The following is a 19945-nucleotide window of genomic DNA, read 5'->3' on the forward strand; positions in this document are numbered from 1 at the left end:
TTTTTCCACATTTAATTTGATGTTTCTCTCTCTGCAGCGTTCCAGGAAAAGTCTCAGGTTTCTGTCATGATCCATTTCTGCCAACTCAGTCGTCTCTCCTTTTCCAGTGATCAGGATGTCATCAGCAATGATGTATGTGCCTGGCAGGTTCTCTAACGCTTGCATCAGTTTGCGCTGAAAGACCTCTGGCGCTGGGCTGATCCCCATCGGCATTCTCAGCCAACGAAAGCGACCAAATGGTGTTGCGAATGTCGTGAGATGGCTTGACTCTTCTGTAAGCTTCACATGCCAAAAGCCATGTTTCACATCACAAACTGTAAAAACTTTCGCTTTTGACACATCTGGCAATATGTCATCTATTGTCGGTAACGGGAAGTGACTACGCTTCAAAGCTTTGTTAAGCGGTCTTGGGTCAATACATATCCTGGGTTTGCCATTTGGCTTCTGCACTGTCACCATCCCACTGATCCAATCAGTACTACCTTCCACTGGTGCTATTATTTGTCTGTCTGCAAGGCTCATCAGTTCCTCTTTCAGTGGTTTCATCATCGACACTGGGACTCTGCGTTTTGGCAGTTTGACGGGCTGCACTGTTGTGTCGATTTCCAGCTCATATTCACCTTGCAAACATCCATCTCCTGTAAACACATCCTGAAACTCAGTCTTTATCTCTTCCAACAACCATGCGTTTTTCTCTGATGGAGCTGTTGTCACTGAGCTGTTCAAAGCACAGATGTTATCATAATTAACTTGTATTAGCTTCATCGCTTCACTAGCTGTTCTCCCAAGTAGAGGTGTTTTACAATCCTCCTCTACCACTTGGAACTCGACTCTGTACTTTTTGTTGTTTCTTGGGTTTGTCAGCTTGACCTTACACTTTCCTAATGGACACAGCTTTGACTTATTGTACATCACAAGAACCTTGTCTGTGTGCTCCATTTTGATGTTCGGGTTCAACAAGTTGATGGGAATAACGTTGCAGGTTGCACCACAGTCAACTTGAAACTTGACCAGGCTGTTGCCAATCATCATGCCTGCAAACAGCTGTTCTCGTTTTTTCATGTCTGATTCTTTGATCTGGTTCACTTCTACTGCAGTCTGTGTCATAGCTGTGACAGTCATTATGTCTTCACAGGAATCCGAGTCCTGCTCCGTCACTGTGTGGATCTTTTTTCCATTTTCACTCTGTCTGCTTTTACTCCTGCATGCTATAGCAAAATGATTTTCTTTGCCACATTTTTTGCATTTTTTTCCATATGCTGGGCATTTTGATTTGAGTCTTTCATGTGCTCTTCCACAAAATCTGCATGATATCTCTTTATCCAGTCTTTTTCTCTCTTTTTGTTTTACTGCATGCAGTTCCTCTATAGCCTGTCCCGCTATTGTTTTGTTGTATTCCCTTGAAATCTCCATTGCTCTACAGATATCTAGACATCTGTCTAATGTGAGGTTCTCTTCTCTGAGCAACCTTTCCCTCCAACCGGAGCTGTTCGTGCCACAGACGATCCTGTCTCTGATCAGTGAGTCTTTTAATTGTCCAAAGTTGCAGGTGCTCGCCAGCATTCTCAGGTCCGTAACATATTTATCAATATTTTCTCCAGGAGCCTGATTGCGTGCAAAAAATCTGTATCTCTCGACAGTCTCATTAACTTTGGGATTACAGTGTTCATCGATTTTTCTCATCAGCTCACTTACTGTTACTCTTGCCTCAGCTCCGATCAGCGTTCCACAGAGCTCCCTGCCCCGTTCCCCGATCAGATAGTAAAACAGCTTCACTCTCGCCTTTTCCTCAGCATCCGGCAGAGCTAGTTCCGTGTAGAGTGTAAACTCTTCTTTCCATGTTTTCCACGCTTTAGACAGGTTCACTGAATCCATACTCCACTGTGCGGGTGGCTTCAATCCATCCATCGTAGACGCCGCTGCGCTCTTCTCGTCAGCGTCTCACTTGCTGTCCTGAGCCGTTAGCACCTCCGAGGCTAACTAGCCTAGCTGGACGCGTCGATACCGTCCGCTCAATCTGTTGTCTTCAAAGCGCGGTGTGGATCACTCTAGACCCCGCTGCCACCATGTTTCATCTTGTTCTCTCTATAAACTTCACAAGATGCTCGGTTGAACTTTCCCTCCTCCGAGGTAAACTTTTATTAAACTCTTAATAAACAGTCATGAGTCTCCGGTTCTCACCTTCCGGTGTTACACTCTCAAGACCCCGGGTGGAACACACAGGTAAATGCAATTCCCATTGCTACACCCCTTATGTTCATTCCATGTCTCCTGCCTATCTTGTTTATCCATGTTCCCGTGTTCCCTCGTTTAGTTTTGCTTCCCCTGTGATGTCATGTTCATTTGCATCAGCTGTTTCACCATTTGTTTTCACTTCCCCTGATCGCCTCCTGTGTGCATTTAGTCTGTGAGTTTCATTCATTCCTTGTCCGGTCGTCTGCTATGTCATGCCATGCTTCCGGGTCTTCATGTAGTCAAGTTGTCACATTTAAGGTTTTTTCATGTTTAGGATGTTTCATGTTATATTTCTGGTTTTCCCCAGTTTAGGTTATTGTTTTGCTTCAAATTGATTTTGCCCTTTTATTTTTCTACTGCTTAATCAGCCATAATAAATAGCGCATTTTCTGTTAGAGTCAAGTTTAGTTTTTGCGTGTCTGCATTTGGGTCCTCCTCCTCACTCCACACAGTCAGCTTCCACCTGACTGTGACATGAACTTAGCACATGAAGCTCAAATTATGCAGTGACTCTATAAACTAAAAACGCTGCTGGCCCATGCCTACAGTTTTAGCAAAACTGCAAGAATTACAGGCCTTTCCTTCCACATTACCATATGTAAAAGCATGATTTTACCTACCAATCAAACATTTTGTCTGGATAACAGCACAAATAGTAAAGAGGGACATCTGAAGAAAGATGAGGAGAAGGAATAATAATAAGATGGAATGAAGATCACTAAGAATCAGTAACACAGCTGTGTAACTGATTGAAGCAGAGTCGATGTAGCTGACTTTGTTGTGGATCATGCATGTGCAAGGCTGAACAAGTGATTCAATTAAATCAAGCAGTGTGTCCGAAAACACCAAAATGATACATGCATCATCCACATATGTTGAAATTAAAAAATAAATAAATAATGTGTTTTCTGTAATCCTACTGAACTTTTATAACGACCAACATACATCAGCAAGAATAAGTTCGAGTAAGCACTTCTCATCACACTTCTCTGTTCATACTCTCTTCTTGAATTTTTCTCTGGATTAGAAGCTGTGTGATCATCAGCCCACTGATCAGCTCGTCTTCACAAGGCTTGAGCAGACACTGATCAAGCTTCATGTTAGGAATGGAAACAACACTCTGGGTGGCCCTCTTCATGTTGCCTAGCTAAAAATACATTTTCACAACATGAAACAACAAGTCAAACAAAAATGAACTCATTCTGAGTTGGGATTCATAGTAACATAGCATTGTTCCACAGCTTTTGCTCCAAGAGTGGTTGGTATATTTGTTTTTCAAATGCAAGACGCTCAACCTGTTGCCTGGTGTTTTTAATTTAATTCATTTTAGATGTATTTTCTATGTATGTTTAGCTTTTGTTTTTGAAGCAAGTATCTGCATTTCAGGGGATAGGAATTTTTATTTCTTTGAAAAAAATCTCTCAAGGTGACTGTGTGTCAGTGCAGGTTCTCAGTAAAGCTGGAATTATATTTTCTGGGCCCCTGGCTCTCATGCAGACTCATTCGGGTCTGCATGACTTATCTACATTAAAATTAACAAACTATGCATGCGCCCCAGGCAGGTTACTTCAAAGGGACTTCAAGGAAGCATAACAGAAATGACTACAGGGTTCCTGGATCTCCTGCTGTCTGTGTCCGTACCTACAATGGAGTACAATTGAGGCCTTATAGGCCAACTAACACTGTTGATAAAATAGTCATCTTAAGAGTCTTGAATGCTTTAACTGAAGGCAGCTGGTTCTTGAAGATGCTTCATCCCATATCCAAAAGACTTCTTCAGTTCTGAAAACTGATCCAGGGTATTTAACTTCTAATGAAGCTATTACTTTGTGGTGGTCCTGAGCTTAAGACCCAGTAACACACTCAGACAGAAACTGGGAGGTTGAACTGCAATGCACAGAGTGCACTGACTGAGAGGTTTTCAAAAATGCTATGAAGAGTCATGGTATGACATCATATATCAGATTCTGTTTGGAAAGCTCTATACCATGACACACAAGGATCAGTTATAATATTAATAAGCACTGGTTCACAGCTAAGCTGGTTAGGCAGAGACTGGGAACGGAGAAAGTGTTGTGAAGTGGGGACACACAGGGAGTTTCAAAGTACAGCCAGTCCAGTTTAATCCTGTCGTTATCTTTAGGCCTGCTCAAAGGAGTGACACCAGTTCTCGGGAAATGACTTCCGCTCATGTCTGGAAAGGTCTCAAGCAGGCAAGCCTAAATCCCCACTCCACAAGCAACAATTCACATCTAGTGAACAGACTAAAGGGCCAAAAGACTCCCAACCTCCACCCAGTACTTTTCACCCATGTTCCCATTTCACCACCTTGACCATTCATAATACAACAGGTCTAGACATCCCCCTTATTGGTCATCACTTCAGAGGACTCTCCCCAACTACCACAGCCCTTTAAATATACTTTCAGTGCCTTCTTTTAGGACCCATAGTAAACTTCAACTGAATAAATAGTTCAATTTATCAATGCTACATGGATGGAACCTGATTTTTTTTTTCTTTTTTGATTAATGCTAGTACTAATCAAAGCAGACCTAGAAAACAATATTGTGACATGATTAGGAACAAAGACATTTAAATTGGAATTTTAAAAAGCTCCTTGAAGTTTATGACAAAAAAATATACTTGTGGGGTTTGCACCGACCCCAGTTGATAGGCTATGGGTTAAAGGAGAAGGGACACATGGACAGAGAAGGTAGGTGGTTTGAGAAAGGAGTAAAAGAGTCCATCTACAGTTCATAATTTGTTAGACAAAGTGACAATGTTTGTAGTTTTGCCTCTGTATGCTTCTGTATAAAACAGTTAAAATGTAGTTGAAGTACTGATTTTCTGCTTTAATTGAACAGGTTAAGTAAGAAAAATTAGTTCAGGACTTTGGATTTAAGTCTTTAGTCATTTTTATTCATAGTCCTTTATTCTCAGAGGCTCAAACATATTTGGACAAACTAACATCAATATAAATGTAAATATTGTTTTATCACTTGAATGAAAATCCTTTGCAATCAGTGACTGCCTGACGTTTAGAACTCATGGACATCAAATACTGTTTCCTACCTTGAGATATTCTGCTAAGCCTTTAACTTCAGTTGATGCTTGTTTATCTGCACTCAGATTTCTATTTAATAACTGAAAAACATGTTCTGTTGAGTTGAGATCAAATCAAAGATTTAGCCATTCATGAATATTCAATTTCATTCCCTAACAAAACCCCTCTTGTGTTGCTTTTGCAGTATGCTTTGGGTTATTAGATATTTCCACTGTGAAGCTCTATCTGGTCATTTTTGTTGCATTTGACAGAGTATGATCAGCGACTATTACCTTGTACACGTCACATTTCATCCTGCTACTTCTATCAACAACATTGTTAAAATTGCATCCACCATGTTTGCCAAATGATGTGGTATCCTTTGGATAATGACTTGATTCTTTCTGCGTACTTCATTCTTCTCAAGTTAGTCTTGATTTAATGTCTTCAAATATGTTTTTCTGATATGTTCTGATGTTTACCTGCAAAACCTTCTTGTTCTTAAGTGTAACCCAGTGATTTGCACTTTGCTGTAATACTTCGTTTAAATTCAACAAATAAATTCAACCTCCTTGAGCTCTCAACTCGATTAGATGTTGGAAATCATTCTGTCATTATCCATTTTAGTTTGTCATTTGTGAGCTTTCGGCCATTTGGTGTTTTTGAGATGACCAGGTCATGCCTTCTTTTTTTGTAATTTTGACCACTCCTAAAGTTTTTGCTGTCTCTATGGTAGTTTTATTCAGGATTTTTAGCCTTTTTTTAGCCTCCTTCACCTTGAATGGCATCACTTTGGGCTTCATATTTAAACTTACAGTGAAATTCTATAAAATACAAATTCCTCACTTTTCATTAATATGGCTGCTTCCATGAAACTGCTTCTCAATAAAATCCATTGAATCAAAGCTGAAAATCTGCACTTCGATCACATGTTCAACAGCTGATTTAAAATCCTCTGTGATGGTGGGCAGAGGCAAAAATAAATTTTGTCTTTGTCTTAGGAATTATGGACCTAACTATATATCCACTTGAACTAATTGAAGCTAATAGTATACAACACCAAATACCAGCCACCTATAAAACAATTCTGACATCTCTTTCTATGTGTTTCATAACCCCCATTCACACATTGAATTGACTTTAGTGATGGCAGGGTGGTGAATCGTCTCATGGATAATTCACACCTGGGTTCATGCTACCCCACCTTTTGACTGGCTTTGTGACCCCTAGTGATGACAGGGTGGGTCAACGACTCTCAAGACGACAATTTCTAAAGACAACTGTCCCATTAAAGGCTAAATACCTGAGACCTCCCATTAGCTTTTAGAACTGAAACAAACTCAAGAGATAACTGTTATTATTATTGGCAGCTAGAAATGCTATGACTGAGGTGTGTGTGTGTGTGTGTGTGTGTAGCAGGGGGTCTTCATGAATTTTATACACTGAAGTCCTTCCAGCCTTAAGCTGTTAGAATGGGCTGTTCTAATGACCTAAATAAACCTGAAGGCTGTTTGTTTGAATGGCTTCACTATATAAAATTCATGAAGACCCCCTCCTACACACACAAATGGTAAATGGCCTGTATTTATATAGCGCTTTACTAGTTCCTAAAGACCCCAAAGCGCTTTACATATCCGGTCATCCACCCATTCACATTCACACACAGGTGATGGCAAGCTACATTGTAGCCACAGCCGCCCTGGGATGCACTGACAGAGGAAAGGCTGCCGGACACTGGCGCCACCGGGCCCTCTGACCACCACCAGTACACTGAAAAAAAGGGACTGGCCATCTCTTGGATTTATGTAAGCATCTTGCATGTATTTAACACAATTGCCTCATCTTTTAAAGATAAATGTAACTATATAGTGTAAAAACTACATGATATGCAGAAAGGGTGTATTAAATTGTTCATATCATGTTCAGGTGAAGTAAGTCAATAAGATAGCAACGTTAAATCTCGTGAAACCACGCGTGATTTTGTCTCGCGGGCTTTGGATCGTGGTTTAAAAAATGCATCCATCTCAGTCAAGTCGAGCAGTCAACTCTACGTTTTTGGTATGTCTTGATTTTTTGAATTAATATTTACCATATTTCAGCCAAATGTAGTTAAACGTCTAGAGTGTCACCATGTAACATGCTAAAAAAGAGCCGTTAGCTTATTTGCTGTTTTATCTGTTGTCAAAGAATTGGCGCTTTTTCATTTGAATTTGTCTTTGGCACAAGAGCCGTAATATCACATTAAACCTAATTACGAGGCACTCATAACATAATTTGGTTTTCTGTGTGAATAGATTTGCCAAATGACTCTTCAGTTACATTGTGTATTTACTGCACCGTGGTGTTAGTGAGATTTTGGACATTGAACAGCTTTAGCTAATATCATCAGTGGCATTATGCTAGCTTACATCCCTACCCCTCCTGCCCTCACCTGCTGTCCTTTTGTTTTTGTTTTTTTTGCTGCACATTGAGAGATGACCTCTATTCTGCATTTCACCAGGAGTCAGCTAATGGATTGTGGGTTCAAGGTGTTATGGTAAGAAAGTATATTCTATTTTCGCTTAAGGTTTCTGTAACTTAATTATAATAGGTTTTTTATAATTATTAGGTGCATGCATACTCAAATAGACCACCCTATTAATACAACTGAGAAATCCAAAATCTGCCATAGGTTTAACTTATACCTGTATGTATTGTCAGAAAGGTGATTACTGGACTCACATTAATGCACACTTGAACTAAAATGAGGTTGTAACTTCTGGGTTGTTGGGTTGCAAATCAGGAACAAACATCTTTGGATTTTTTGAATCCCATAAGATCTGGAAACACAGTTTTTATTCAACAAAACATTACTGATTATTAACCAAGCACAATGCCTGCTGTTATTTCAAAATAATTTTATGTCATTTCAGATAAAATGCAGCATTCCAGTGCATCCCAACCATGCCTTTACAGTCAAGGTTTCTGACGGAGCTGAGTTTCTCTCTGACAGTCTGCTGAAAGTGTTTGCAAAGTGATCGGGGGAACAGGGCACAAAGCTAAAGGATGTAGCTGCCATGATGACAGTAAGAACTTTAAAATTCTTTAACTACAAAGTTTATATGTATTGCATTAGGTCAGTAAAAGATTTTTATGCTGCATCCATTGAAACAGTCAACTATTACAAGTGAGTACTGATTCCACTGAAAGGATGCCATAATTTTCGTCATGCATTTACTGGCCCACTGAGAAAAATTTATCTTTTTTAAAAAATATATGTTTTCTTTTTTCTTTCTCAGCAGGTGACCCAGGTGATTGATATATGCTTTTTTTTTTCTTTTTTTCTTCTTTTTTTTTTTCTTTTTCTGCTCATTCTGTTGGTTTTTGCCCTTCTCCCCCGTCCCTCTTCTCAGCTGTTTCTCTTTCCCTCTTTCTTTCTCCCCTTCTTTCCCCCAGTCAAGTCTGTCCCATATTCAGTAAGTGAAAATAAAATAAACAATAAAAGGTGAATCAAATGGACCATTATGGCAAGGCTGGGATGGTCAATTTGGTAAAGTAAATCCGTTGGGCATCTTTCTTTGCCTTTAGACAACAATTCTGATGGCAAAAGAGCCAAACGGGACAGGCCAAAAAAAAAAAAATATATATATATGTTCTGGAAACTATATATCCATAAAGTTGATGTCAAACAGGAACTTTTGATATTGCTTTGTAGATGCTGGTGTTGCATGTTGACTGGTTTAAAAAGTCAAGAGTTTTTGTCTGGGATCATTTTCTTCTGTGCTACTGAAAAGTTCACAAATCTCTGTTTTCTTTGTTATAATACTTTAGGATGACATTAATGCTCAAAGGGAGTCTCATCAAAGTGCTCCGCATCTGTGTGAAAGACAATTGCAGGAGTTCATGGTGAGTGTTTTATGAGTAGATTGTGGCTTTGCAACATTTAAAAATGTATTTAGTTATCCACTTGATCCTCATTGGACTGGTTAGGACCAGTAGTCCTCTTTAATAATTTGAAGTTCACATGAGGCCTGGTAGTGAACTCGGCCGCCGGCCCTTGAGGCCCCACCCCTGTATTAGGGGTCACATCAGTGTGAAAAAACTTTAAATTTGTCATTCTAGTGAACCAATATTTACATTAGCTTTTGTTTGGAAAAAAAAAAAGACCAACTGACCAACAGCTAACCAAATTGTGGGGCTGAAAGTCTAAATTCTAACATCTTCTGAGTGGCATAACCTGGATTTCTGATGGGCCAGTGTCTTTCTAACAAAAACTAATGTAAAGCATTTGAAATTATTATGTTTTTCACCCTCTCTTAGAAACTCTGTTAGACCATGAATGGCAGCATGGCAGGCCACTCTTTGGCTATAGCTATTTACTATGTTGCTTGCATTGGTTTAAATTACTATAACATTAGAACTGGTAGATTCAAAAGAAATGAGTTTAAAAAGGAATCTTAAAGAAATGTTTTGTGTTTAACCAGGACTTGACTGAGGCCACTGCACAGATTGAGAAAACCACAAAGAACATCTGTCTCCAGAGGATGCGGCAGGCAATGACTTTTCTGATGTTGGCATCATCATCGAGGGTATAGTAGTTCTTCAAGATCTGGATAACGTGACCTTTGCAGTAGCCATGCTGTTTGGACCTTTTTTATTCCTTCAATATGAGTTACCCATCACAGCTCTGCTACACTTTTGAGGTGATTCAAAGGGTGGTAATGGAGTTGGATGCAACTCAGCTCTCAAGAAAAGCTCACAACTAAGACAAAACTGCTCCTGCAAGGAAAGCTCACTGTTATGCATGTGAGGTGACCAGCTCTAGGTGAGAAGACATTTAAATCTCACACTTGTTCTGCTGCATTTTTGAAGCTCAATTCCAGGAACAGATCGCAGAGTTCATTTTTATATACTCTGCAACTGCCATGAGGACATGGCCGTTTTTTTGTTGTTGTTGTTTGTTTTTCCTTTTGCTCTGTACAGCATTTTGGCAGCATTTTTAAAATTCTCTTTGTATTTTTTCTTTCTTTTACTAGTGAAGAGATGTAGCGTGAACAGTTATACAGTCTAAATATCCCATATGGGTCGTGTGAAATGGTGTTTTCAGTTTCATTCAGTTGAAGTAAAGAACGTTGAATATTTCTAAGTGTGCTGTTTTGAACCAAGATGTCACAGTATGATCAGTGCTGTAATTTTTGACAGTCACTGTATCAATGTTATTTTTGCGTCTCTTGAATAAAGGTTTTGACCTGCAAGTGCTAATTTCTTTAGTTATTGGGGTAAAATGGGTAATGTTAATAGGAAGGTGTTTGCCAATTCAGTAACCTAATTTAATGTTAATGGAAACTAACATTATCTCAAATTGTTTAGTTATAATTGTTGTTTAACTGAATCTTGATTTTTGATCTTGATTTGTTCTTTCCCAACATTTTTCAAAAGAAACAGTCTAATTTCTTTGCTGTGATTGATTCCAGAGAACACGGAAGAACTGACATTATTTAACTGTTGATTTATGTAGATTCAGTGGAGGAGTAATGTCAGTTTAATTCTTTACCTACTGTCAATGCAGTGAAATTAGACATTTTGTTTTGAAAGGTTACTGGTGGATGCCAGCAACCATCTTGGAAGAGAACAATACAATCTGTTATAAGGCCTCCATTTGAAAATTGTGTATTTGATACTAGAATATAATAGCAAAATGTAATTTGAAGATAACATGTAGTATTTAAGTGACCAAGTAGTATTGGGTAAAAGTTATTGAATGGTGTTGGGATAAAGTGAGAAAATTGTGAAGGATTAAAATATTCCAAGAGCTCAAATTACTTCATCAAAACATGTTTAAGTCACATTTTATCAACACAAATTGCACAGGCTTATTGAACATGAATAAATTGTGTTAATTTAACTCAATTGTTTAAGTTGCTGCCAAAGCAAAACATCTGTGTGCAACAAATGTCCACCATTGAATTAAGTAAATCCAACAACATATTTTTTTCAGTGTAGGCAACGGGTGAAGTGTCTTGCCCAAGGACACAACGACCGGGACTGTCCAAGCCGGGGCTCGAACCGGCAACCTTCCGATTACAAGGCGAATTCCCAACTCTTGAGCCATGATCGCCCCAAACATGCACACACATGCACTAAACCAACTCCCAGTTTTGGGTTTGGGAGACAGAAACTCCAGATTTTTTTCTCCAGATCAGTCTTAAAACTTTGATTTTTGTTAAAGCCTATACTTTAAGATTTGTGCCTCCCTTAGCACTAATTAGCATCTATCTGTCTCTGTTCAGTGAATCCATGCACTTTATAGATGCTGCTTATTAAACAACCAGGCTTGCAGGAGTTTACTGACAACTTCACCCTAAAAATAAATAAACTTCTAGTATAGATCTCTCTCCTCAGGGTTCCTTTAAGGAAAATTAAAAATAATAATAATAATAAAGAAATGTAAAATAAAATAAAATAAAATAAAATAAAATAAAATAAAACAAAACAAAACAAAACAAAACAAAACAAAACAAAATAAAATAAAACAACGATTTTTGGCCCTCATAGACTCGAGGCAATAATTTTTAATTAAAGTGTAAGAACTAAAGAAACTGTTTGGTATAAAATGAACATATAAGATTCAAATACATTTCATTTGATCAATTACATTAAATCTAATGTACTTATGTACCAAATTTACACAGAAAATCATCATGTGATCAAATTACTTAAAGTCAGCATTTTGGGCATAAACATTTTTTAGATCGGTCAACAATTGCTTCAGACCAGTGAGTCTAATATTTTATTGATTTTTTTTATGTAGTTAAAAGTTGAAAAAGTTAACATCCCACAATTTTAGTCTGTAAATGACCATTAAAAAAAATCCACGTTTGACTTCAGTGAAAGTGAGTTCAGCACAATAGCACCACCCATCCATTCTAGTTTATTTGGTATGTAACAGTTATGCAAATCAACCTCTTGAGCGCTTAAATAGTAGGATACCGGCCAAGTCACTTCGAGGAACACTGACAAACAGCACTCACCTCAAACAGAAGGAATCTCTGCTCCCTATTGTAAGTAAAATTTGATTTCCATCGTTAGTTCTGATAAACACTTTTAATTGGTATCTTTCATTTGGTTATCTTTTGAAAATGTCCTCATTTCATGTCCGTGTGAACCGTGGACAGGTTTTTTAGATTCGTCTCAGCAACCCTGGTTACTGTCTAGCACGAGACCAACAGAGACCAATACTTCTTCTCTGTTCCTGTAAATCTTTAGTCATTTATTTGCGTTATCGTTCACACATTGTCGGACTTTTTAGGCTAAGCCACATTCAGACATGCGCGTCTTTATATTTGGTTCTATATGTTATATGGGTATGTCACTTTCCGTAAGCACCTGAAATTGGCAGAACTGGTCATTATGGGGGTGTCTCAGTCCATTGTAAGTAGTTATCTTGGCCAGGGTAATTGCTACATGTATTCCAACTTAATTTGTGTTTATATTTGTTACAAACTGCGGCCCTCTTGTCCAGGTTTGTCCAGGATTTCAATAGCAGTAAAACTTGACCGTGACATATAAAAATTGTATTATATAAAAATCTCAGATGTAAAGCCACAATAATCTCTCCAAAATCACAAGCCTTTACCCCTCATTGGCATTAAACTGTAAGTTAAATTTAACACAGACTTAAAATTTCTACAAATTTACAAGATAAATCAGCATCTAACAGCAACAACACTTTAACAGTCTTAAGCGACCCGTTTACCCGTGACTGGGTCTTGGGTTATTAAGGTAATTTTCAAATTTACTCGTCAAGTTCATCTCACCTTATATAAGCTCATCATTGTACTAATTAAGTTATTTTCAAATGTAGCACGGCCTTCAGTTCCAGTTTCCCGAGACTTCAGCAGAGAGCGTGAGAGAGGTGGTAGGCGTAGGCGTGGGGGAGTACTGTACTACTTATGCAAATTGTCACCATAGCAATGCAGCCCGCCGTTAGAATCGGTTATATGGTAATAATTAGCCAACGAACAGTTAATTAAGTCTGCTGCTAGTGAAGCTTCAGGTATGTAACAATCAAGCATGTAAATCCATTAAAACGTAACTTCATAATGATATATGATTCATAGGAACGCATTCCCTATGTGACATGTGTGTAGCTGTGGGGTACAGTTAATTACAATCCTGGGTTTGTTTGTATAGCACATAGTTGCTAAGCGCTTCACAGTTTGGGTGAAACCACACCTTTAAGAGGTGAGGACACTATTAGGTATCCCCCCACCCACACCCTCTTCCGCCTAGAAAAGCAGCAGAGTGAGGGATTTCGCTCTCTTTCACGCTCATCAGCTGTTTACTCCGGTATTCCATATTTGGGCCGGGCGGGCACTAGTCACCGCTTGCTCACTACACACAGCGAAGGAAGTGAGTCACGCTGACGGTAATCCTACGTCTCTGTTGCTTTACAGCCGAAGAGAACAAGGAAGCAACGTGCCGCCACGAGAGTTCCAGCGCATCAGTACCGAGGGGCAGACAAATACAGCAGGAGGGCACCGACAATAACTACGTTAAAATGTGAGTACTCACTTCTGTACTTCTAACTTTAATTTTATCGCGTTTGGTTGTGTAATGTGTTGAAGTTTTGTCGGCTGTGTTACGTCTGTTTGTTGTTGTAAATTTTATTTGATTGTATTTTATTAATGTTTTTTAAACATTTTATTTATTTATTTATTTATTTATTTAGTTATCTAATCTCATCTCCGGAAATACCCCCCCATCCAAAATACATTGTTTATTAATTGTTAATTAATACGTTGTTTGGGTGAGCTGCCTACAGCTGTACGTTTCTCGTCACAAACTTTCTGAATTTCCATTTGGGGGTTTCCGCACCGCCTGAAAACTCAAGCGCGTTATTTCCACTAAGTAGTGTGACGTTCCCTTCATCACAGCTGGATGGAGGATATACATTTTTCGCTTTCTTATATTCTTTGTCTGGCTTTTTTATTTTGTATCCCAACGGTCCACAAGCACGTGAACACGCTTTGCGCCGTGTCCTCATCTGCAGGCGCGGGGGGAATATCGACGAAACCGCTCCTAAAAATGGCTCAACTAATCTTTCCTTTTCAGGGCGACATTTTAACAGAGTTTTGCCCTCGTAGTTAAACATTAAAGACCGTAGTATAAGCAGCTGGAACAAGCCTGTGCCTGAAAATAGGTCAAGTTGTTCCAAACAAACCTGTATCAGAGGTTTGCGTATAATGACAGCCGCTCGCCTTTAAACGAGCACAGTAAACATGGTGTGCAGACTGAGAAGCTACCTCATTTTCGAGCTCACCTAACTTGTGATTATAGAGAAAACAAACACCCCCAGTGATGCGTTTAAGTTCCTTCAAAACGTAAATCATCCATCTGTATAACTCCAAATGAACGTGTGTAAGACCATCTGTCTTCAGTAACATGCTGTTACATTTTGTTAATCATCCAATTTAAGGACTTCATTAAGAACAAAAGTTCAAGATAAACCAGGGATTTAAAATAAGAACATCAGTTTTAAAACAACCTTTTATAAATAAATCAAAGCGTTTTTACAGGCATTTCTTACTCTTTGTTCGACAGTAACTAAAATCACTGGTTCAAGTGTCTAAAAATGAAGGTGTAGGCCTGCTATAAAAAAGAAAACAGAAAACAATATTTATATTCAATTCTGCAGATGTGTGGTTTAAATAACTGTTGCGGTCGCATGTACCACAATCGTTGAAGCAATTCTTAAGATATTGTGCTGTTATTAATGGCTTTAATGTCTCTTAGCACTTGTCACCCAAACCATATTGACTCTTCATTGCAGATTCTAGCCTACCCCTGTTTACCTCACGGACAAATTATAAACTGGAAGTCCGAAATGGTGTCTGAGGGGGATAACACATCGATGCTCTCATAGTTCATGCTACAGCAAAACATTTGTTAGGGATTTAAAGTTGCTGCTTGTGTCACAGGATCACGGCTACCCTTAAGGGAAGGCTGTGGCTCCATATAGTAGAGAAAATGATTATTTTCTGTGACAACACATTACCCAGACTGAAGCAAGAGTGGCACGTCGCAAGCCACAATAACAAAGTACAGTTTGCAACTCAAAAGTTCAAGGATGGACTTTCTTGTCAGGGATAACAGGAAGATGTTAGCACTGTCAGCTGGTTTGTCTGCAGTTGGCCAAAGCCTTGGCCCAATTAAGCACATTTTTTCTCTCTCTGATCAAGTTGACACTGACACTCAACCCAAAACAGACATGCTATCAGAAAATAAACAGCACAATGACCTCAATGAATTCGCATAGTCAAATTACTTGGATGTCAACCTGGCATTTATAGTTTGCATCTGATTTGCCCGTGTACAAACTTTATCTTTTTGTTGGCACAGAGCATGGCAATATATGTAAAATTCACTCAGGACATCTCACCCATGCTCAACACTGCCCTGAAGGCAAAGAAAAATAAATATACACTTCAGGGAAAACTGCACAGGGAAGTGTGATAACTGAAGTTCACGGTCTTCCACACCTCACTGAAGTCATAGCAAAACACATGCACAGAATCACATGGATAAATTGTGTGGTTTTCTTCCTTCTTTCTTTGTCTACAGTCACAATGAAGCAAGAGATCAAGGCCGGGGTGGACTTCCTCAAACGAATGGCTGTGACACGTGGTAACTTAGATGGTGCCAAAGCAGAGTTGTTTGCAGAAAATCTTCAAAGACTTCTATGTGAAAAATACAAGGATCACTGGTACCCCGACTGTCCCAGCAAAGGCCAAGCATTTAGGTAATCATCACTGTTTAAACATTTACACAGTGGTCAGTGAATGACTTTTTCCTGCAAAGAAAGAAGGCACCTAACTTTTAATTCCTGAACTTTTCACAGATGCATTCGCATAAACAGAAGCATACCCTGTGATGAAGTGGTGTTGCAAGCCTGCAAAGAGACTAACATCATGCCCACCAGCCTGGGATTTCCATCTGAGATGACTCTGTGGATTGATCCACTGGAGGTGTCTGCAAGGTGAGTCACCGGGTGCCTGCAGAGGCAGACAAAGACGCAGCCATTTCTCAGTCTGTTCTGTTCTGAACGAGTGACAGTTGTGATGCAATATGTGAAACAACAAGTGCAAACTTGTAGGAAGTCACAGGCTGGAAAATGGATGGCATGACTTAAAAATCATTTACTCCCTTCTTCACAGATCCAAAGAGAACAACAGTCCCTTTAAAGTTGCTTCTTTCGACAAAGAGGAGGAAGAGGAGAATGAAGAGTGTGTGAAGGATGACCTGGATGTGTCCTCGCTGGACTCACTAAGCCAGGAGACTTCAGATTACCACTCTGCCACATCTTCGGATTGTGGTTCAGCTTCATCGAGCGACACGGAGGAGGAGGCGAAAGATGGGGATGTGCAGGGAGAAAAAGAAAAAGAAGGGCAGGTTGCTGAGAAGGGAAAGATGGAGGATGAAAGCTGCAAAATAACCATGGTGCCCAGGATTCGAAAGCCACACGAAGATGGATCAAACAGGGTCAAATACCCAAGAAATATGGTACGTTTTTCTTGCTTTCTTTTCTTTTCTTTTTGTTTTCTTTTCTTTTCTTTTCTTTTAACAATCTGTTGGTCATTTATTTACCACAATGCTTCTTAGAGCAGTTATCTATGTGGCCAAACCTGTGCTTATGTTAGTAAAAGAAAGCACACCAGGGCTTGCAAAATCGCTAGCCCGACGGGGAGACCAAAATCTATCTCAGCCCCGCCCGTCGGGTTATCATATAGCCCGACGGACGGGGCTGAGATAGATTTTGCGAGCCCTGCACACTAATTAACAATAGTGCTACAAGAAATGACTTCTTTGTTACAATGAACCTGAGTACAGTAGCCTAGTCAGAAAAACCCACATGCAGCATCCAGCTGCCACAAATATACACTTACAGATTTTCATCACATATCAGTTCAATTCAGTTTTATATAGCGCTTCATCAGCAGCAGTGATCAACATCTGTTGATCATCTCAAGGCAAACACCTAGCGTAAAGACCCCACAATAATAAAGAGAAAACCCCAACAATTAGATGACCCCTCTTTAAGCAAGCACTTGGTGACAGTGGGAAGGAAAAACTCAGGAAACCTCTTTCCATACCTTTTGTAAATTTTTTTGGCTGGCCATTCATGAGGTCTTGTTGATGATGATTTCCAATAATGGAACGACCTCTGAGAGTTGAATGAGGTTTGAATGAGCTTTAAGGACTCTTGTCTACATAAAAGCTAATCCTAGCCTGCCTTTGTTGTGGTGTAGCAGATGTCTTAAGTTGTTGTGCTGGAAATCTGGTTGTCAATTCACACGGTTAGATCACTGCCTTAGCATTGCGCGACTATAAATCTGGGCAACTGAGCTACTGAAGGCAAGATTTTTTCCCTCTTAGTTAATTCACTTATTATATAGAATTAATGGCTTCAATAACCTATGCAGCTGAACATTTCTCTATGAAATAAGCGTGAGTTATCTGTGAATTATGCGTTATCCAGTTTTAAGGATTTATGGCCTTGTTGTTAGCAACCGTATAGGTCCAGTGTTGTGATTCATTGGATTTGTTGTTGTTATAAGAAACTGGCTTTATTTCTTTTGGATTAACTGACTCACACTTTTTGCAATTTCTTCCTTTACACAAGTAAGATACATGAACAGCTATTTTTAGTTTCATTTGCAAGTTGTTGTTGATGTTAGCTGCTGCTATATTATTACAGTGTTATGTTTTGTTGTTGTGTGCTTTAGAAAGGATTCATCACATATGGAAAAAATGTGTCTGTTACCATCCTTTCAGATTTCACTCAATCCAATCTTTGTCTCTGTTCAGGTGCCTCCTAACCTTCAGGTCATCTACCACCCTACACCAGTGTGGCCTCAGTTCAAGAAGCATGCTCCAGTTTTCATCAGCACTGTGCCACCACCTCCAGCCCAGCAGGTCGTTGGATACTACGTTGTGCCGCGGACCTTTCCGCAGTTCATCATCCCTCAGGCTCCCCTGCAGCCATGGCGAGCAGGGAAGGAGTAGACCAATTGTGAACTATGGGGAGGGCAAGTTTGGGGGCATTATAAGCATTATAAGCTGAGCCGTCTGATGTCAGGCCTGAGTAGAGATCTTCTTGGACCAAAAGGTTTAGCTGTACAGTTTAATTATTCCTTTCATAATCTGAAAAAAAAACAACTCTTTTGTTTCTTCATTTTTCTTTGTCAACGACGGCTATTACTCTGCACAGGGATACCCCACAGCTCAAGTGAAAACTGCTCTTTGAATCTGTTGTGTTTGCACTGCTGCTTTTGTATTGATGAACTGTACTCAACAAGAACAACATCAGTCACTGGGTGCTTGAAGTTGAACTCAGGAATTCTCAGCAATATGTTTAATGCCAAAAATATGTCTTTTAAATTTTTTTTTACCATCTGTAAATCTTTGCAGGGTGTAAAAGTCACAGTTAATCACTGTGAAATGTGATTCAGGGTTTTTAAACTACTGTAGCAATAGTGACAATATCTGTCTATTAAGTAGAAGAGGCTATTTTTTTACTAAGCTGCTTGTAAATATTACCACATCCGATGAGCACTTTATAATCGTATATTTGTTGTAATTTATTCAGCCACCAATGGATGGCAGTCAAGTCACATACAGTCAGTTTTATATATATATTTCAAACTTTGGTTTTACTTTAGAAACTTCACTTTTCCAAACGTGAACATGTTTATTTAATAGCTTAAACGCTCTCTGCTGTAATATACAGAACGCTTGTGTCACTGTCTTTTTCTTGTTTGTTTGTTTTTTAATTTGAAATGGGCTTGCTTATAAAGTCGTGACTTTTTTATTGTTCATTGCTTGCTATGAGGTCCTGCTACAGCTTTATAAACCATGAATTGTTACTTTTCATTTTTTATTTATTTACATTTCACGCTTACGCATTGATTGATTTTGTTCTTAGTTCTTGCTTGAGCCGCTTGTTTTATCGCAGAAGATTAATCCATGCAGTTTTTTCTGAAATCATTGTTCTGACATGAATCGTACTTTTCAGTAAAGTCTTTGCTGTTGCGTTTAAATCCTGTTTGTGTTTCTTCTTTTTTTATTCACTTGGCTGGGAAATCACCTGTATAAAGTGTATCCTCGGGCAGAACTCTCACTGCCGTCAGCGGAACAGCAGGATCTGGTTAGCGGAAGTACTCCAGTGCGTTGGATGCGTCACGTTGCCCAAGGTCATGACGCTGTGCCTCAGTTGAAAGGGTTTAGGAGAAAGGCTTTTTTTTTTCTCACTTTTTGTGTAGTCTATTTGGGGACTTACCTGTGCAATTTAATAAATATGGAGACATCGAAATCAGAGGGCACAGTTACATGAATGTTTTCAAAATGACAAGAAAAACATTTTCAGGTAGAAATGGAATAGTGACAGCAAACGATGTTAGTGAACCCTGACTACTGCATTGAATATAACCTAGTGCAACTCATCCCCGCCACGGCTCTGTAGCTATTGTGAAACTTGCGCAGTCCAGGTTTCATTGCGTCAGAATCAACTTGAAAGATTAAAATAAAAGCACGGGGGTTACATAACTGAATTTCCATACATTTGCCGTTTGGCGTTTTCTCCCAATTAAAATAACAATGATTGGATTTTTTTTCTTACACATCATCAAA

At 39.1% G+C, this 19945-nt stretch overlaps 1 protein-coding gene across 1 annotated transcript; it reads left to right on the top strand.

Annotated features, from left to right (window-relative positions):
* Positions 1-12224: 12224 nt before the first annotated feature.
* LOC113032235 (protein BTG3) lies at positions 12225-19356 on the top strand. Its single transcript, XM_026185004.1, has 6 exons — positions 12225-12318; positions 13714-13819; positions 15881-16058; positions 16158-16295; positions 16474-16819; positions 18125-19356. The coding sequence occupies exons 3-6, from the start codon at positions 15886-15888 to the stop codon at positions 18320-18322; spliced, it is 855 nt and encodes a 284-aa protein (XP_026040789.1). The 5' UTR covers positions 12225-12318; positions 13714-13819; positions 15881-15885; the 3' UTR covers positions 18323-19356.
* The last annotated feature ends 589 nt before the right edge of the window (positions 19357-19945 follow it).

The sequence above is a fragment of the Astatotilapia calliptera genome, chromosome 11 (genome assembly GCF_900246225.1).
Source record: "Astatotilapia calliptera chromosome 11, fAstCal1.2, whole genome shotgun sequence".
Classification (NCBI taxonomy): Eukaryota; Metazoa; Chordata; class Actinopteri; order Cichliformes; family Cichlidae; genus Astatotilapia; species Astatotilapia calliptera.